The following is a 20,330-nucleotide window of genomic DNA, read 5'->3' as shown; positions in this document are numbered from 1 at the left end:
AAGATTCATAAGAGTAAATCTAGGCACACTTCTATTATAATTATCTTTTTCTGAGATTAAATAAGGCATCACATAATATTGGACTATTATCATAAATGAGACTGAATCTACATAAAATCTCATATTCTCCTCTTATATATGTATAGTTGATAACTAAATATCCTCATTTTTAATAAATACTTACATAATTGACTTTACCGGTCACGACTACCGATAGAAAATTAGCTAAATTTGCATAGGCAGCCAAGACAATAAAACTTTACCATCTAGCATGTTCAAACAAACATAACCCCAAAAAAGAAGAAACAGAACACTTCCATCTCCTCCGCACAAACTCCGGTGCTACCGTCACATGACAAGCTGACAAGCAGCATAAATTCTCCTTGCTTTCTTCCTTTTCCAGGTCCCACATGACGAGAACATCGTGGCCGTCGATCAAGCACGCGTGCCGCTTGCACTTGCGCGAGTGGTTTTCCCGCGAAAAGGCGGGCGGGGAGGCGAGACCACTGATCCCCCAACCAATGCAAAGCCGCCCCCTGCTCGTCGAGCCCATGAATCGTACACAGTTCGTCCTTGGAATCCACGGGTATCGCCGCGCTCGCGTCGTCCTGGACTTGATCACTCCAGCTCCTCCCTCCGGCCCATGGTTTTTGGCCACAGGGATCGCACGAGTCTAGCTGCCTGTCTATATACGTACATGCCTCCCTGGCCCTACTCTTTATCCCTCTAGCTTAGCTACCCGCCTGCGCCACTTTTCTTGGTTTCGTTGGTGCGACGGATTGTGGAAAAGGTTGAACTTTACCGCGCCAAAAGATTGTATTTTTCCGATGCAGATGAGCTCGGTTTCGATGAAGGTGGAGGAGGGGAGCGCCGGCGCGGTGGCGTCCGCGCAAAAGAATTTGGTTTCGATGAAGGTGGAGGAGGGGAGCGCCGGCGCGGTGGCGGACCAGGCGGACGAGACCGCGACCTCGCCGGCGCCGGCGTGGACGCCGCTCCAGCTGCTGCTCGCGGCGTGCAGGGACGCATTCGGGGGACCAGGCACCGCGCCGGCGCGCGCCGACGTCTCCCTCATCAAAGGCATCCTCGGTACGTGGCTGCGTACGCCACTCTGGCCATTCCCCTTGAGTTATCACTGGTGCATTCCGCTCTCACACTTCAAAAACAAAAGAGCAGCATCCGTCTTGCCATCATATGCTTATGAGCATGCAGAATTCAGAAGGGAAAAAGAAACTCTTCACTGATTTGTTCTATTGGTAAATCGACCTACGCAGGTCAGATTGTTCTTGTGTGAAAAAAATCTATGTTGCTCTCAGCACATAGATTTTGGTGCACGGTTGGATCTGCTGCCCCCTGCTTTGGACAAGCTGTTTACTTTGCCACGCTTCCCCTAGATGCATCGATGAGGCGATCAAGAACGCCGGCGGGGTTAGAGAGAGAGGGATTGATTTTGGGGCTCCTTCGCTCGCTGGACTTAGAGGAGGTCCGAGGCTATCGGAGGAGGCAGGCGCGGGGCAGAGTGGTCAGAGTGCCGCCGGCCCACGGGCTGCGAATGACAACCAGTAGGCCAGTGCCGGTTGGTGTAGGTCAGGACGTCGGGTTAGCGCGATGGCGGGCGACGTCGGCGGATTCGGCGGTGGGAGTAACTCCGAAGACGGGTGGAGGATGGCGGGAGACGGGGGTGAGCACGCGAACTTGATTGAAGGGTGGGGAGCGCGAGAGTCAGGGGAGCCGTCGGATGTTGGCTCACAGTCGTCGCCTGAAAAAAAAACTAAAAAATCAGGCCTACTTATTTTAGCATCACCCTTGGCTTTTGTGTGCCGCCATGTAACATGTGATCCATTTGTGACTCTAAATTGGGAAGGGCATGCTCCTATCCTACGAAGGACCTAGTGCTCTCACAAGTGAAGTGGTTGGGAAGAGAAGAACTCACCCAACCCACCCGAATTCGAGGACCGCATCCAACTTACACGAGGGCAGTATTACTATACTTCAAGATGACTAATTTTGCATAGCATGTTCTTAACTAAAAATTTGTATGGCCACGGTTGCACATAGGTCCACTAGGTGGTGAACCTCTTGATTCAGAATTTGATCGGTAATATTGGTCTGCTAGAAGGTTATATGAGCTTTTGGGACTTCGGTACGCGCTGTTCGTTCCGCACTTAGTGAGCAGGACTTGACGTGCTGGTTGCTGTGACCTTTGCAGACAAGATTCGACCAGAGGATGTGCACCTGAGCGCCAAGCACAAGGTCTTCGAGGCCAACACGGACACTTCCGGCCGTCGATGGCATCCTATTATCACGCGGACCACTATACACAAATGCAGAAACTTCTCGGTACGACATGAACCGATGTGTGTTCAAATCATTGACATGTTACTCACTCAAGCTGGATCCCGAATTTATTAATTTGAGCCCTTTCAGGAGCCTGCGCATGACAAGTATTTTCTATTTCTTGGTGTGGTTTGCAGATTGTGATCTTCTTCCTGCCCCCAGGTGGAGTCATCCCTCTGCACAACCACCCGGGGATGACCGTGTTCAGCAAGCTGCTCCTCGGGTCACTGCACGCCAAGTCATACGACTGGGCCGGCCCTCCCGTCGCCGGCGGCTCGACCCCCGATGATCACCGTAAGCTTGTCTCCGCCTGATCGATCGGTGCATCTCCATCCATCCATTTGCAGTCCTGCGGTCTCTGCGTGCACAGCGCTAGCATGCCTGAGCTCTGCTGCTTGTACACTGGCAGCACTGAGGCTGGCGAAGCTGGTGCTGGACGCCGACCTCCGCGCGCCGTGCGACGCCCTGGTGCTGTACCCGGAGTCTGGCGGGAACATGCACCGGTTCGCGGCGGCCACGGCGTGCGCGGTCCTCGACGTCCTCGGCCCGCCGTACTCCGAGTCCGAGAACCGAGACTGCACCTACTACCAGGACTTCCCTTACTCCCACCACGATCCAAGTAAGCTGCTCCTTCCTGGTCCTCTCAAAACATCATCTGAACTAGATAGATTCGTTTCTTCATCATGGAGATCACAAAGAACATGAGCTAATGTCAGTTTATCTTGCACACGCAGGTGAGACCGGCGACGTACATGTCACGGATGAGCAGAATGCCCGTCTGGGATGGCTGAAAGAGACGGACAAGCCCAAGGATTTGAAGATGTACGAAGTGCCATACAGAGGCCCTCCGATCTTATAGACGAACTGGCCTGCTGGTAGCAGAGATGAGAGTACTCGTGTCTTCATTAACATTTCTGTATCACAGATAGATATTTCAGTTTGATCGTAGTTGTTTGTTTGCAAGAGGAGCGTGTGCAAATGTCTGGACCAATCGGTGGTTTGTTGTATATATATATATATATTGACTGTTCTTTAATTTGCCTCTCTATGAAGTCTGAAATCTGAATTCCTTCATGCATACTCAGAACCTGGGTTGATGTTCAGCGTACGCAGCTATATACATCACCATCGGCTGCATACCAAATAAGAAACCTGACTTGGCTCGAGGTTTTGCTTTTAAAGAATGAAGTAACGAATACATCGCTATCATCGGTCATGTGGGTGCTCGGATCAGCACACTGCTCTGCTCAGCTCGCAGAATCTACTGAGTGGATTGTGCTCTGCTCGCAGAATCTACCGAGTGGATTGGATTAGGGAAATACAACTCGGCAACTTATTGTGCATGCACCGTCTATGTTGATTATTCACATCTCTCATCTAGTTGTTGATTCTCTCACGTATCATATGATTATTTTTAACTAACTCTTCCGTATAAATCTCCATGCAAATAGACGGCTGAGATAGACGGTATTATGGAATTTTCCCTTCCGAGTGGATTGATCGCCTCGACACACCGTGGCACTATAATTTCTTGTCCATGCAAGGCCGGTCTCCATTCGGTTCCCGGAATTGGCAAACCAGCGTGCGGCCGGCTATCTAATTTCTTTCGCCATCACTACTTCACCTGGTACTCTTTTGGACCAAGTAAGGAATCCAGAATACTAGTAAACTGCACTTTAGTTTGAGATATTTTACTCTTTTTTTCAAGTAGCAGATCTAGAACCATCAAATTAAGACTCTCCTTCTTCTCCTTTATTCCTTTTCTTTTCTTCTCTTCTTATTTCTCTTCCGTACGTAAAAATTGAAGAAGCAACTTAATGGCCTCTAGGTGCGCCCAAAGATACGAGGGCTTGAACTCCAACGCCCCCACGGTGAAATCGTCCTTTTCTTTTAGAACTCATTCTTAACTATCGAATATCTAACTATGAATATATACGTATAAAAAATATATCATATATAAATAGGGTATGCATAACACGTATTAAGAAATTTTAAATATCACGGAACTGAATCAGCGGTGTCTGATACACCCGAAATCACCGAAGTACATATCAGAAAGGTTTCGATTAGATACCTAACTCGATGCGGTTAGTACTAAAAAAAAATCTATCTACTTGGACGTTAAGGAAGATAACTCCTTATCAACCACGACTGGATAGGAGTCGGTACCTTACCCCTGTATAAGGTGAAAAAGCTGAGGATGAGAACAGAGGACACGAGAACAACACACAAGGAAAACACAGCAAGAGAGAACTCGAGGCAAGCATCAAGACCCTAGCAGAGAAGGTACTTGGCGACCCTAACTTTAGGTTAGACCAGATCTGATATACTCTCTGTAATAGATTTAGCCTCATTGCCTGTACTCGAGATCATCAATATACGGTAGCAACACCCCACAGGATGTAGGGTATTACTCCAATCGGAGGTCCGAACCTGTATACATCGATTGTCCTGTCTCGTGATTAATCCCTGCACTCGAATGTACCTAGTCTATTTACGGACACATTGTTAGGAATTAATCTTCGACAGTTGGCGTGCCAGCTAGGGGCATTCTTCTGCTCTGCAGGATTAATCATGTCTCGGGCTCACGTTTACGTCGAATTCTCCAACGACGGCTTCTACGGCCACTTCGAGTCGACGGTGGACAGCTTTGAGTCCCCTCTCGTCAATTCGAAGATCATCTTCGGAACCATAGTTTTCCGTTGGGACGGCCAAAGTGGACTGATCCATACCAGTACCCTCGAATCCAGACCAGTGGATACGTACCGTGAAGTGGGACATCTCGAGTGGGATCTTGCGGAGCCTAATGTTCTCCACTGCATAGACACCGACAACGATGAGGGTGGCGACGGTGATTCTAACACTAGCCAGAGCAACCGAACAGGTCGATTCGTGTATATGGCTAGAAGCAATGACCCCCCATCAACTGACCCAATGGCAATAGATCCAGAGGCCGTAGTCGACCATGGCACGAAAATTCCCAAAGATCTGACAATAGCTGTCGCCCCTAACGGTACCGGCGCTGAGTTATCACCAGAAACATCCACAGTTGGAGCCTTGTGTGCACCCGACATAACCCTTCACCGGCAGACCACGTAAGAACAGATGCCTCCTGGCCTCTCTCGGCGATTTCCGGTGGGTACGCCTTTGCCTATGACGACTTACGGCTTAAGGGAGAAGCTCCCTCCAAACAATCACCATGAAGCCTCATCGGCTTGACCACCACTGACCACCACCGAGCCTTGGTAACGACGTGTTCAATACTCCGGATGCTAACATACGAGGAGCGCATCTGATCCTTCGATCCCTTCCAGAGTTAGATCTGGCAAATCCGCTAACCCCTATGGTTAATCAAGTCAAGACCCTACTCGATGCAGCTCAGATCCAAGTTGCTCGAGCAAATAATCCCAGCAATTCTAGGCCCCCCAGTCAGTATGGTCCCACTCGAGGAGCCACGAGCGGGAATGCTCTCGAGTAGGGGAATCTCAGACGGGAAGCTCAGGTGGTCAAGCCCGAACATGACAATGTGGGCCAAACTGTAACTGCCTTGTCCATAGGTGCGGAAATCAAAAAGACCTGAGGAATCATATTCCTCGCAATCGGCATGATCTATGGATGGTGATCGAAAACCACCGTGAAGAATGCCGTGAAGATGATCGCCGCTACTATGACCGCAGATCTACGGGACGGGATGGTCGACATGACTCCCCTGCTCGAAGAGGCAGGCGTGAAAATCCCCCACCACGTCCTCCTGATGAGTTCAACGGAGGCTGCGAGGCTTTTGTACACGAACTTCGGTCAATTCGGTGGCCCGAGAAGTTCAAAGTGGGCCCGATCCAGAAATATGACGGGAAAATTAATCCCAACGAGTGGTTGCAGATCTACACCACTGTTATTCGAGCAGCCGGTGGTGACAATCGAGTAATAGCCAATTACCTATTAACCGCCCTCGATGGACCCGCAAGGTCCTGGTTGCTAAACTTGCCGCCCAACTCGATTAGTTCATGGGCAAAACTCAAGGCTCAGTTCATAGCCAATTTCTAAGGCACATTCGAGTGACCAGGAACGGAGAATGATCTCCACCAGCTACACCAAGGCGACAGTGAATCTCTTCGAGATTTTATCCATCAGTTTAGTGACAAGCAAAGCCTGGATATGGTCAAACACTTTGGTCGAGTGGCTATCATCCCCAAGGACGCAAATTCTAAGCGTCAAAGGCACCAAGATGTCGTTGAGGACAAAAACTCCAGGCTCGTAAGTCTTGCTAGCACCTCTAAGTCCGACGATGCCGAAGGCAAGATCAACGATGGCGTCAACGGTAAGAAGACCGGTGGTTGCGTCAAGGTAGTGCCCTAGATCCGTCTGAACCATCTAAGATGGTTAAGATCGGGGTCAATCTTGACCCCAAATAGGAACTTGAGCTCGTCACCTTCCTCTAGGCAAACCAAGACGTGTTCGCAATGCAACTGTCCGATATGCCTGGGGTCCCCAGGGAGGTGATCGAGCATCGACTAGATGTTAAACCCGGCGCCAAGCCTGTGGTGCAAAAGTAGTGAAGATTTGTGAAAGATAGGAAGCGGGCCATCTAGGAGGAGGTCGATAAACTTCTAAAGGCGGGCTTCATTCGAGAAGTACGTCATCCTACGTGGCTTGCGAACCCCATCCTCGTCAAGAAGGCCAATGGCAGATGGAGAATGTACGTCGACTTCACCGACCTCAACAAAGCTTGCCCCAAGGATCCTTTTCCTCTCCCGCGCATCGACCAGATCATCGACTCTACGGCAGGCTGCGAATTACTATGTTTTCTAGATGCCTATTCAGGGTATCACCAAATTAGCATGGGATTAGAGGATGCGGAGAAAACAACTTTTACTACTCCCTTCGGTGTATTTTGTTATGTAAATATGCCTTTCGGTTTAAAAAAACGCTGGTGCTACATATCAAAAGTGTATTCAAAACTATCTACAACCCCAAATCAGGAACAATGTAGAAGCATACGTCAATGATGTTGTAGTCAAGTCGGAAACCAGAAACGCATTGGTTAACGATCTCGGGGAAACTTTCGACAACCTCAGGAAGTATCGCATGATGCTCAACCCCAAAAAGTGCATGTTCGATGTGCCGTCCGGCAAGCTTCTCGGCTTCCTGGTGTCAAGTCGAGGCATTGAGGTCAACCCACACAAAATTGAGGCTCTCGACCAGATGCGGTCACCTCGAACACTGAAGAAGGTTCAGAAACTGACAGGTTGCATCGCTGCTCTTAGTCGGTTCATCTCTAGGATGGGCGAGCGAGGAATGCCTTTCTTCAGGTTGTTGAAGAAACAAGACCGATTCGAGTGGACAGAGGAAGCGAAACACGCCTTCTAGGACTTAAAAAGGTACTTATCTTCCCCATCGATTCTTACACCGCCTAACGAGAAAGAGGAGCTCTTTTTGTATATTGCAGCTACCCCACAAGTCGTAAGCACTGTACTGGCGGTCGAACGGGAATGCCCCGAGAAAAAGGCCAAGGTCCAAAAACTTGTTTATTATGTGAGCAAAGTTCTACATGATGCTAAGCTACGATACCCGCAAGTATAGAAGCTGATATATGCAGTCTTGATGTCTTCCCGGAAATTACGGCACTACTTCCAAGCGCACAGGATCACGGTCTTAACGATGTATCCGCTAAAGGATGTAATACACAATCGGGAAGCTACTGGACGAATCGCGCAATGGGCGGTAGAACTAAATGAGTTCAACGTAAGCTACGCACCACGCACAAGCGTGAAATTCAGAGTGTTAGCAGATTTCATTGCTGAATGGACAAGCGTTGAGGAAAAAAGGCCAAACATGGTCGAAGATCACTGGACGCTCTTTTTTTATGGATCGCTCACGCTCCAAGGCTCAGGGGCTGGCATTGTGCTCAAATCTCCAACGGACGACAAACTCAGGTACGTTGTTTAGTTAGACTTTAAAGCCTCTAATAATGTTGCAGAATATGAAGGATTGGTAAACAGGCTCCGCATAGCTGCATCACTTGGGATTAAACGACTTCTTGTGAAAGGGGACTCACAGCTAGTCGTAAACCAAGTTCAAAAGAAGTACCAGTGCTTGGACGACAACATGGCGGCTTACTTACTCGAGGTGCGAAAACTCGAGCAAAAGTTCGAAGGGCTAGAAGTGACGCACATCAGTGATAACTCTGGTGTGGATGAACTTGCTAGACTCGCTTCTTCTCGAGCACCGGTACCCATAGGGGTTTTCGTTGAGAAACTCCTTAAACCATCTGTCCCGACAGTTCGACGAACGGATGCTGCCCAACCCGACCAGCAGTCTGGTCAGGTCAGCGAGGCAGAACCCGCAAACACGGATGCTGCACTACTTGAACACAACCCGACTTGGATGACTCCATACCAAGCCTATCTCGAGAGTCGAGACATCCCTAATGATAATGCGTCTACCGAGAAAGTTGCTTGTAAATCCAAGCTCTACATTTTGGTAGACGGTAAGCTCTACCGAAAGGGGAGTAATGGAATCTTGATGAAGTGCATCACTCAGGAAGAGGGCAATAAAATATTGCTCGATATCCATGGAGGCACATGTGGTAATCATGCGTCTTCTCGCACCATGGTCAAAAAAAATTTCCACCAGGGATTCTATTGGCCGACTGCTCTCCAGGATGCTTCCGAGCTGGTCAAAAAGTGCGAAAGCTGCCAATTTTTCGGAAGGCAGACCACTCGATCAGCCCAAGCTCTGCAAACAATACCTCTTTCTTGGCCTTTCTCCGTTTGGGGCTTGGATATCCTGGGACCGTTCCCAAGGGCCCAAGGTGGTTACAAGTTTCTATTCGTGGCTATCGACACGTTCACCAAGTGGATAGAGGCCGAACCCGTAGGAAAAATAACCGCAGAAGCGGCCAAGAAATTCATGAGTAGCATAATTACTCGATTCGGCATTCCGCATTGGGTAATTATGGATAACTGTAGCCAGTTCAGAAGCAGAACCTTTATTGCATTCTGTAAAGAATTCGGCATTAAGACTTGTTTCGCCTCAGTAGCTCACCCGTAGAGTAATGGTCAAGTTGAGCGTGCTAATGGTATAGTCTTGCAGGGTGTCAAAACTCGGGTCTTTGACAGGCTAAAGGCTTACTCGAAATGCTGGGTAAAAGAGCTTTCCTCGGTACTATGGGCCGTTCGTACGTCGACTAATATGGCCACTGGTGAAACTCCTTTCTTCTTGGTTTATGGAGCGGAAGCAGTGCTCCTGACTGAGTTGCATTTCAGATCACCTCGAGTGAAAAATTACTCTGAAGAAGGGCAGGAGCACTTACGAGCGGATGGCATAAATCTACACGAGGAGTACCGAGATCGAGCGTCTATTTGAGCGGCCAAGTATCAGCAGGCATTGCGTAGATATCAAGGCCAGAAAATTCAACCCATGCAACTCGTTGCTGGGGACCTCATCCTATGGAAGGTGCAGAAACAGACCCAGCACCACAAGTTATCGCCTAAGTGGGAAGGACCTTACATAGTAGTCGAGGTCACTCGACCTGGATCGGTAAGACTATCTACTCCAAATGGCGAGATACTCGAGCCCTCGTGGAACATCGGCCGACTCTGAAAGTTTTATTCATAGAAAAGATATGTTACATGTAAGTCAATTACATTCGATTCAGTTGGCTACTCGACTACATAGTTTTTCTCGTTCTCGCTAATCCATGTGGCTAGTGCAAAATTGATATAAAGGATCAGCTTAGATCTTTAAAGAAAAAACCTTATTCTCCCTTGAACGAGTCAAGGAACCTTTTATACTCCTCCCTCGGGTGGCAGCTGATCACCCCAGGAATCGGCCGCCGACCAGCATAAGGGCCAAGACAAGTGGCCGAGGTGAAGGCCCTACTGGAGCTGATGACGGACACCGGTGATGCCGAGTGGTCTTCTGGCTAGTGCGAGGGCGATCTGGCGGTTGTCAACGAAGAAGACGACCATGCCTCCCTAGTCGGTGATGACGTGAAGGCTCCACCATCGAAGACCTCGATGGCGGCTTAGTCGATGATCCGGTCGAGATCACCACCATCCTCAATCCTCCCCCGTGCGGAGCGCTGCGCCATTTGGATTGAAGCATAGGCCTTGATGTAATGGCTAACGCACTGAATGGGGGGATGACGATTATTTGCGGTGGACACTTCTTCCCTCTTTTTCTTAGGCCTACCACTCGAGTCCTCTTCGTCGGAGAAAACAATGATGATCTTAGGAGGGACCATGGCAAGAGGCCTAGGGGAAAGGACTTCTGGGATTAGTTCATGAGGAGGAGATGGAGTGGAGGCCATGGCTTCAAGCTCTACAAATCCTAGAAGGCAATGGACAAAGGAGCAAAGGGGGGTGATATGAAAGATAGATGGCTTTGAGTCCCCTCTATTTATAGCGTGGGGAATGGGTCTTACTGTATAAACGTAGTAGTTAGGATTCGAAATGATGGCGTCGCCTCGGGCGCGTAGCACGTTCGGCGAAGTCAAGACGTTATTATGGCTTGTCTCATCTCTACAAAGAGGGATGGGCGGTCATTATGGCGTGTCAAATCAAGATTGCAGTGAAAACGAGCACAAATGGGAGTGGGTTTTTAATGCCCACCTGCCCGACGGTTTGAGCCCACTCGATATTCACATCGTAGTTAAAATAATAATGCTCGGGGGATTGCACTCTCGAGTATTCAGTCGAGGATGGTGTGTCGATACATATGCTCTACTCTTTGTCTTGGTTGCCACATCAAACAGAGAGTCGGGGGCTACATCGCATACCTTTGATGCTGGAACTTTACTCTTTGTTCGACTACATTATGGACCAAATGGTACAGGTATGTCCTTTTTTACTCTCCGATCGAGTAATTTCTTCCTCGACCATAGAGTCGGGGGCTACATCATAATACCATGTTTTTTGCAAAATTTTATCTGGCTCTGCGTCGATCACATTGAATAGAACCAACATAGACATATATGTTGGGTCGATGACGGACAATTATACCTCAGGAGGCATAACGACACGGAGATTGTTAGACATCTCACGCCAAACGGCCAAAAGGGTTCTGAAGTCCTAGTCTGCCTCACTTGTGCTCTCTATCGAGTTCATGTTTATGTGCTGATTGAATACGCAAGTTGATAAAAGTTTACAGAAAATCCGATATGATCTAAGCTCTGTGTTAGTCTTTTTCCTTACTATTACGGTCTTCTTAAGTACTCGAGGGCCGCACATCTAATGACTTGTCTAGCTATGATTTCAGGCATCACAGATGTACCATTGATCAATCTCGAGAATAACGATAGCACGCTTTGATCGGTTTTGCATCTATTCGTGCTAAACTCTATTTCATAGACAAGGAAATAGTAGTGGTAGCATATTAGACAGGCAAAATATCAGCAGCGCCTCCAATACAATTATCAAACAAGAAGAAGCCTATTACATATTTAAGGGAAAAGCTTAGGAGATATCCACCTACAAGAACGCAACTTAAAATTCCCTTCAAGGGATTTGACCGTCCTAGAAATAGCATCGGGGTGCGAAATCTCGAGCACCGAGTATTCATCTCGGTCATAAGCTAGACTTGTTCAACGGAAGCCTAGAGTTCGACCAGGGTTGGTAATTCCTGGTATCGGAGGGACAACCTCAGAAGTCAAGCCCAACATAACTGTTTTGTCCTTCATCCAAAATTGTTTTGTCCTTCATCCAAGGGATAGCTTTCCAGTCGAGAGGCTCCCAAATGTCATCATTAAAAGCATGAATAGAAACTGGTGTCTGAGCATTGTGTTCAGCAGGATCATCGATTTGGTCGCCCCAAGATTTCAAGAAAAACACGCGAGTCTCATCCAAGATAAGTCGAGTGCCCTCCAAACCAGGCTGCCAGAGTTCGTACTCCGACATCGACTTTTCCAATGCTGCAATGACTCCAGATGGATCCCCTAAAGCAACCCCATCTAGGAAATCAGCAATGCGCCACCAGAATTTGCTACTGAAGATTTGGAACCAGCGCAGTGGACCATCGACAAGAAACACATGCACACCCCTTGTCATCTGAAGATGGAAACATGGCATCCTTGGGCAAACAATGATGAATAGTTTCCCGTCCGCATCACACATCCCTCCAGGCTTACCCAAAACGCATCATAAGAAAGTGGCAGAAGGTCGGAGAACCATCCTGTCACTGGGTTGATCACTCTGCTCTTGATCTGGTGCCCTCGCTCGATGATGATCAAGAGCCCGCTTGAGGCCCCGACTATCTCCTAACTGTTACCGACTAAACCTCGGAAACGAAGATCAAAAATTGCTTCGCTCCCCAGACGATGCACCCTGATCAAGCCATCATTGTGCAGAAATGGTCCTTTCATGATCCATGGCGCAAACTCTGCCACCTTTTGCACTTCACGCCAAGAAGTGCAAACACAACGGAAGAAAGCGAAATCCTTCGGGTGCAGCAGCTTGTTGGAGATGATTTCTAGTACTCCTAATGGCAGAGCAGCCCAGTCGGGATTCTCAGCCATGAGACTCAGGGAAGGTGACGAAAATCCTTGAACAAAAGTAGATGATGCCGAAAAACTTTGGAGAGGAGATCTAAAGGCAAGGTTTTGGCAAAGGCGGAAAAGATGAAGGTCTCCGAGTAGAACGCGAACAATGGTGGATGAGATCGAAGGGCAAGGTTGCAATGGATGTCACGAGAGTAGAACAATAGCGCTTTCTACTCAGATAAATAGGCCTTGTCTTAAGGTACGACACAGAAGATGTTTCCGCTTCGGAAAAGGAAGATTTACCGTCTCTTCGATAACAACGTCCGTTTTTACCATGCTTCGACTGGCATAAAAAGCGGTATGATGACGACGTGCGAATCTCTGCACGCCCTTCTGCCCTCATTAAATGCGCCTACACCCGTCGTTTCAAATTTTGAAAGGTTTTTTTTAACTCTACTTGGAGTCGGGTGTCGATCAGTTGAGTTCTTTAGTCTTTTCCTTCAAGTCTCAAGTGCGGTTAGCCACAGGGCGCTCGACCCAACTGAGCTTCCACTCAATACTCGAGGAAGTACCCGCCTATGCTCGATTCCTTCGACCATGAGACTGATCCACTTTACTCGACCAAGTTTAAACTTGCCGGTACTCGAGTGGGCGCTTATGGAAACCTCTCCTCCTGAGTAGAGTTAGGGGGCTAATGTCGAATATCTAACTATGGGATATATGCACATAACGAATATATCATATACGAACAGTGTATGTACAACATGTATTAAGAAGTTTTAGATATCACGGAACCAAATTAGCGGTGCCTGATACAGCCGGAATCACGGAAGTACATATCAGGAATGTTTTAATTAGTTACCTAACTCGATGCGGTTAGTACTTAAAAAAAGATCTATCTATTTGGATGTCAAGGAAGACAACTCCATATCGACCATGGCTAGATAGGAGTCGGTACCTCACCCCTATATAAGGCGAAAAGGCTGAGGACGAGAACAGAGGATACGAGAATAACACACAAGGAAAACACAGGAAGAGAGAACTTGAGGCAAGCATCAAGACCCTATCAGAGAAGGTACTCGACGACCCTAGCTTTAGGTTAGACCAGATCTGATATACTCTTTGTAATAGATTTAACCACATTACCTATACTCGAGATCATCAATATACAGCAGCAACACCCCTATAGGACATAGGGTATTATTCTAATCGAAGGTCCGAACCCGTATACATTGATTGTCCCATCTCGTGATTAATCACTGCACTCGAAGATACTCAGTCTATTTACGAACATATTGTTATGAATTAATCTTCCATATAAACGAATGAAAGTGCTCTAGATCAGTACAGTGTGTTCGACACTTGGATACGGCGTCTCTCACTTCCCGTCGATGAGTTAGGAAACACAAACACGGGTCGGCACGCGTTCTGTCCCTGGCTTTTCTTCTCGGTGGACTACTCGATGGTCACTGGACTGTTTTGTGCATGTGATATGATGGCTCATGTCTCGTTCTGTCAGCTTTGGACAGGGCATTGTCGATTGAGATAATACGGTGATCACCTAAGCTAGCCGCTCCTCATCGATTGGTGGCCACATTACATGCATTTCCATCCATTTGCAGTCCTACAGCCTCGCTCCACTGCACTGCACAACATGCCGCCCATGGGCCATGACTGCATGAGTACTTGTACAATACTGGCAGCAGTGAGGTTGGCGAAGCTGGCACTCGACGCCGACCTCAGCGCGCCGTGCAACGCCCTGGTGTTGTACCCGGAGTGAAGCCCGGTGGGAACATGCACCGGCTCGACGTCCTCGGCCCCCGATATTCCGAGGATAGGGACTGCACCGACTACCTGCAGGATTTCCCTTTCTCCCACCATGATCCAAGCAAGCCATCTTTCCGGCAGCTCCTCTCAGAAGACCAACAGAACTACAGAGACTTGTCTTGAGATCCCAGTAGGTGTACCAATGCAAAATCGCATGAGTAGTTAACGCCAGTTTGTCTTGTACGCGCAGATGAGATCTGCGACCTTCATGTTGCTGATGGACAGAAGAGCCGTCTGGGATGGCTGAAAGAGATGGACAAGCCCAAGGATTTGGAGATGTTCGAAGTGCCATAGAGGAGCACGTCCATCTTATAAAAGAACTGGCCTGACAGCAGAGATCGATGAGATGGTGCAGCAGACAATTTTGGAGAGCCCTGCTTCTATTGCTTCAATTTTGAATCCAGGAGTTTAGTACCTTAGATGGAATTAGGAAGGATAGTGGAGTAATACAACAAACACCAAAGAACAATATCTGCAATTCATCAACATGTTTTATTTTTTTCGAAACGGTGGCTGGAGTTCTGCCGTTCTTATTAGAGAAGGAGTAAAGGTAGTCCGCAAAGCAGAAAAGGAAAATACAGTCAAAGAAGACAACCGGGCTTTGAGATATATAGAACCAGACTTCTTTAGTGAAAATGCAATCTTTGCACACGTGTACTGGGGTTTCGTTTTCTTGATCGCATGGAGGGCATGATTGATTCCGGGGCCAATCTCTTTTCGCCAAATTGTCGGTGGTAAGAATTTTATTTTGTAGGAGAATCCAAAAGAAAATCTTGCATTTCTGTTCAGTTCTAGCCTTCCAAAGTTGTTGCATGTTGTGCTTTCTTGTAAGCCCTAAAATTGAACTTTGTAAGCACTGCGAGCAATATAATTGCCATCTGCCGTCCATCTCCAAGTTAAGGTGTCTTTATGCCTGGTCGTAGCATCACGCCTCTACATTGTGCCCACAATCTTGCAATTTGGTTAAGTTCTTCATTGTTCTCCATTGATTCGATGTAGCCAATCCATCAGTGGTTAGTAAGTCCATTCTTTACTGAGAAATTTTTTCTTCTGGATTTTGCATAAATGAGTGGCACAATGTTTCTTGGGGATTATGCATTCTTCTACGATGAATGAAATACTATCTCTTTTGGATTATGCATTCTTCTACGATGAATGAAATACTATCTCTTTTGGATAAGCCAAGATATGGTGAACTTTGCTGTTGTGTAATATGCAAATGAAGAAGTTTGCAGCTTAAGGTCCTATAAACAAAGACCTAGAATGAACTCACATGGTCGTTTTATTTATCTAGTGTTGCCTGGTTGATTGGTTGGGCTTTAGTGCTGGAATATACTATTGGTGGATCTGCTGTTGCTCGCGGCATATCCCCCAATTTAGTAAGTGTGATTTCTCTAGCACCCAGCTTGTTTCCATGGCATTTCATCAATCCTTTGAATCATAGATATCCTATATTCCTATTTTGATGAACTTTATATGTCTTTTCAGGCCTTGTTTTTTGGAGGACCAGATAGTTTGGCATGGATTTTAGCACGCCATCAGCTTCCATGGTTTGATATCATTGTTGATCCCTGTGCTGCCATTCTTGTTTTGTTGTGACTGTTGTACTGTGCATGGGAATAAAAGAGGTTGCTACTTTGGTCAATTCATAAGTTCACTTTTTTCCTCCTCAATTATAGGACCGTTGATGACCATTCTATTTGAATTGTTGCAGAGTTCATTTGCACAAGGAATCATAACAGTTCTGAATGCTTGTGTGATGGTATTTGTTATTGTAGCTGGTAGTTATATTGGCTTCCAGATAGGATGGGTCGGCTATAAGGTTTCTGATGGGTAATGCATAAATTCTTGGTGCTTTTTTCTTTTTTTGGGGAGATTGATTACTAGTGCGCTTATGCGTGTCTGAACAGGTATTTCCCATATGGAGTAAATGGAATGCTTGCTGGATCAGCAACAGTTTTCTTTGCATACATAGGCATTGATACAGTTACTAGTACAGCTGAAGAGGTAAGGAAGATCCCATTTGCCAAAATTGTGTACTTCCTTTACAGAGTAGTTCATCCCCCCCCCCCCCACCCTTGCAGGTAAAGAATCCACAGAGAGACCTGCCATTGGGAATAGGAACATCATTGGCTATTTGTTGTTCATTGTATATGGCTGTTTCCATTGTTATTGTTGGGCTGGTACCATATTTTGCCATGGACCCAGATACTCCTATTTCATCTGCCTTTGCAAAACATGGAATGCAATGAGCCATGTAAGTACTGTTTTTTAGTTTACTCCCTTGTGTATAACAGTCTTGTAGCACACTCCTCATTGGCTTATGCACTTTGCCATCTAATTTTAGGTATGTTGTAACGAGTGGTGCTGTTCTTGCACTCTGTTCGACCTTGATGGGCTCACTTCTTCCACAGGTATAAACTAAAAAAAGCATACTGTGACTTCAACTCCTGATGACACCCATTGTCTGAAAATGCAATGGGATTTGACTTGATCCTAGTGCATGTAGATTTCTTAGTGCACTGGCAGCTAGTTATTCCGCAATAAATTGTGAACCTAGCCTTGTAGCTGGCCAAAGCCGAATACTTCCAAATCCTTCTTGCGAAAATGGTTGTTCTTTAATTTGCAGTCTGATTTCCAAGTCAGGTATATCCATCAATTACATTGGCCCCCATTTGTTAAATTTAAACTGAATCCCATTCGACCAATGTCATAATGAACTTTGATGTGCCACATCACATCAGTGATAAAAGATGATGCAGCAATATGGCGTACCATATCAGCACTAGGCAGACAACATGGCATGACTTGTCTATACTTGGTGACTTGGTGCCATAATCTCTTGTATATAAAATACGAGTTAGTTCTCGTGTCATCTCTTCTCCTACTCTCCTAATATATAATAAAAATTCTTAAAATTCGAATAATTTACTCACTTTTACTATCTACCTTTATCCTCCAGCTTCCTCACCTCACCTCGTTACCTACTATGGATATGAGATCCGTTTTACTAATGAAAATAAATGAAGAAATTACGTATTTGTTGGATGGCGCTCCTATGGCGCATCGACATCTCCATACTTTGAGTTTGTGCTTGATGTAATATTTGTGTTTTCGTTGTATCGCACGGACACTTAGCTAGTAAATTTAAGATTTGAGTTGTTATTTCCCGCAGCCTAGAATACTTATGGCCATGGCACGAGATGGTCTGTTGCCATCCTTCTTCTCTCATGTTAACAAGCGGACACAAGTTCCTGTCAAGAGCACAATTGTGACTGGAATCTGTGCAGCTGCTCTGGCTTTTGCAATGGATGTTTCACAGTTGGCAGGAATGGTAAGGAACCAGCTGCCTGTTATATTCTGGATATTGGTAGTCTTTTTTTTGGAGGAGAATGTCGATAGTCTTTTACATGGAACATAAACTTCCTGCAAGCTTACACATGCATGTAAGCATTACAAATGCTATTAGGTGGAGTGAGATAAATATAGGGTCTTTTTGTTGCAGGTCAGTGTAGGCACGCTCCTTGCATTCACCATAGTTGCTGTCTCGATCTTGATACTCAGATATGTCCCTCCAGATGAGGTCCCTTTGCCACCCTATATGCAACAATCATTCCATTTGAACCACGAATGTGATGAGGAAAGATCTAGGGATCCTCTTGGAGATGAGAACTGCAACATATGTCAAATAAAGGATGCGATTGTGGTAGTAGAATCAACAATAGACCCTCTCATTGAGAAAAGACTATATAGAGGTATGCACAATTGTTTTCAGGTTTTCATCTTCCCATAATAGATTCATTTACTTCAGCTAGCTAACTAGAGCGCCTTTCCATGGTAGTTCTGTAGGCAAGATGGACGAGACAAAACGTCGAAAGATAGCCGCTTTCAGCATAGGATCTGTGTGCGTAGGGGTTCTGATCTTCACATCTTCAGCCTCCGCCACATGGCTGCCCTTGTAAGTACCAACTTTCGTTAAACTGCCTGGAAGGAAATTTTGATCTTTTATGATTTTTTCACCTCAGCAAATAGCCTACACCTCATTGTCCTAACAAATATATATCTCTTTCCTATGTCAGTCTCCCGATATGTATTGGCTGCATCGTTGGTGGTGTGATCCTTCTGGCTGGCCTCGGCATGCTCTCCTGGATCGACCAGGATGATGGCAGGCACTCTTTTGGTCATTCTGGAGGTACTGCTAGTAACTGTACATAACACTTCTTGTTTCTTCCCTTTTCTTTTTCTTCTTTTCCAGAGATGGTATCATTGCTTGATTCTGCCAGTATATTCAGACTATAAAGAACATCTGTGTTTACTTTTCTGCTGGATTCACGTATCCTTTTGTCCCACTGCTACCAGTTATGTGTATCCTCATAAATACATATCTGTTGATAAACCTGGGGTTAGTATCTGATCCAACAACCTATTTTCTATGCATTTGAGCGATTTGCAAATGACTTACTCCGCTTCTCGTTTCGTGTGTTTATCAGCGGCGACACATGGATGAGAGTTGGTATATGGCTGCTGATTGGTGTTTTTTGTGTACATTTTCTAGAGTTGGCAGAACATCCACGACCCTTCTAAGCTGCAGATAGTTGGATATCTATCAGTCAGGAAGACTAGGAAGGGTCTATTTGATCTCTGCTGTTGAGTCCAGATCTCATGGATGGAAGATGTAGGCTGTGCGTCGAGTGAGCCAGATCAGTTTATCCATTGCTGGAGGAATGTATATGCATAGGTGTGGTGTATATAAACTCAATCCAATTGGTTGGATCATGTGATGCTGTGTATAATTCATGTGTAAGCCAGCCCTTCATACTGAAATGGGTGAACGCTGGAAAGAGTTGCTGAAATGTACACAAACTAAACTGCAATAGATATACCGGAGGAGTTCACTTCATCAATCTATTTGAATGCATCATCCGAAAAATGTTTTCATGTATCCTCTTGGTGACTCATTTGGGGGGGATATACCCAATCATTCAGTATACAGATGATACACTCCTGATTATGCCTGCTGATGCTTGGCAGCTGTTTTGTCTGAAAGGTATATTTAGATCTTTTGTACATGTGTACCCTCAAGCTACCGATCTCAGTAAATTAGCAAATAGATAAGTACCGCAAGCACTATCTCTGGGATGGTGGCGATGTCAATAGAAAGGAGGATGCCCAGTGGCTTGGAGGAAGGCTTGTCGGCCCAAAGATCAAGGGTAGTTAGGGATCATTGATCTTAGGGCTCAGAATGCTGCTTTGCTGTTGAAATACCTTCAAAAATTCTATAACAAGGTTGACCTCCTTTGGTTACATCTCACCTGGAGTGCCTTCTACTCCCGGCCTATTCCTCCCCATGACAGACATTCGATTGGGTCTTTTTGGTGGAGGGATGTCATGTCTTTTACAGATAACTTTCGAATGATAGCAGCTTGCCAAGTAAAACATGGTGCATCGGTTCTCTTTTGGAAAGATGTTTGGGACCATTGTATCCCAATGGAAGTTTCCTTAGCTCTGTTCTTATGCCAAAAACCAAAGCATTTCCTGAGACAGGATGTTCATGTTAGCTTCTGCCTCCTTTTATCAACTGTTGCCGCCACACAGCTGCAGGAGCTTAGAGTCCTTCTTCAAGTGCTACCCTTGCAGCAAGAATCTCATGATGCTTGGATATGGAAGTCTTGTTATTGAAGCAGACATAAGT

The 20,330-nt window shown here is 46.3% G+C and overlaps 1 protein-coding gene and 1 pseudogene across 1 annotated transcript; both read left to right on the top strand.

Annotated features, from left to right (window-relative positions):
* The first annotated feature begins 600 nt into the window (after positions 1-600).
* Positions 601-3,325, top strand: LOC133914224 (plant cysteine oxidase 2-like). Its single transcript, XM_062357358.1, has 5 exons — positions 601-1,086; positions 2,207-2,337; positions 2,472-2,628; positions 2,744-2,953; positions 3,069-3,325. The coding sequence occupies exons 1-5, from the start codon at positions 828-830 to the stop codon at positions 3,191-3,193; spliced, it is 882 nt and encodes a 293-aa protein (XP_062213342.1). The 5' UTR covers positions 601-827; the 3' UTR covers positions 3,194-3,325.
* Positions 3,326-14,605: 11,280 nt separating this feature from the next.
* On the top strand, positions 14,606-19,222 carry LOC133914621 (cationic amino acid transporter 2, vacuolar-like; annotated as a pseudogene).
* Positions 19,223-20,330: the final 1,108 nt, after the last annotated feature.

This window comes from Phragmites australis, chromosome 4, assembly GCF_958298935.1.
Source record: "Phragmites australis chromosome 4, lpPhrAust1.1, whole genome shotgun sequence".
In the NCBI taxonomy this organism is placed as follows: Eukaryota; Viridiplantae; Streptophyta; class Magnoliopsida; order Poales; family Poaceae; genus Phragmites; species Phragmites australis.
The sequence above is the reverse complement of the archived record's forward strand: the minus strand, read 5'-3'. Positions and strand labels throughout refer to the sequence as shown.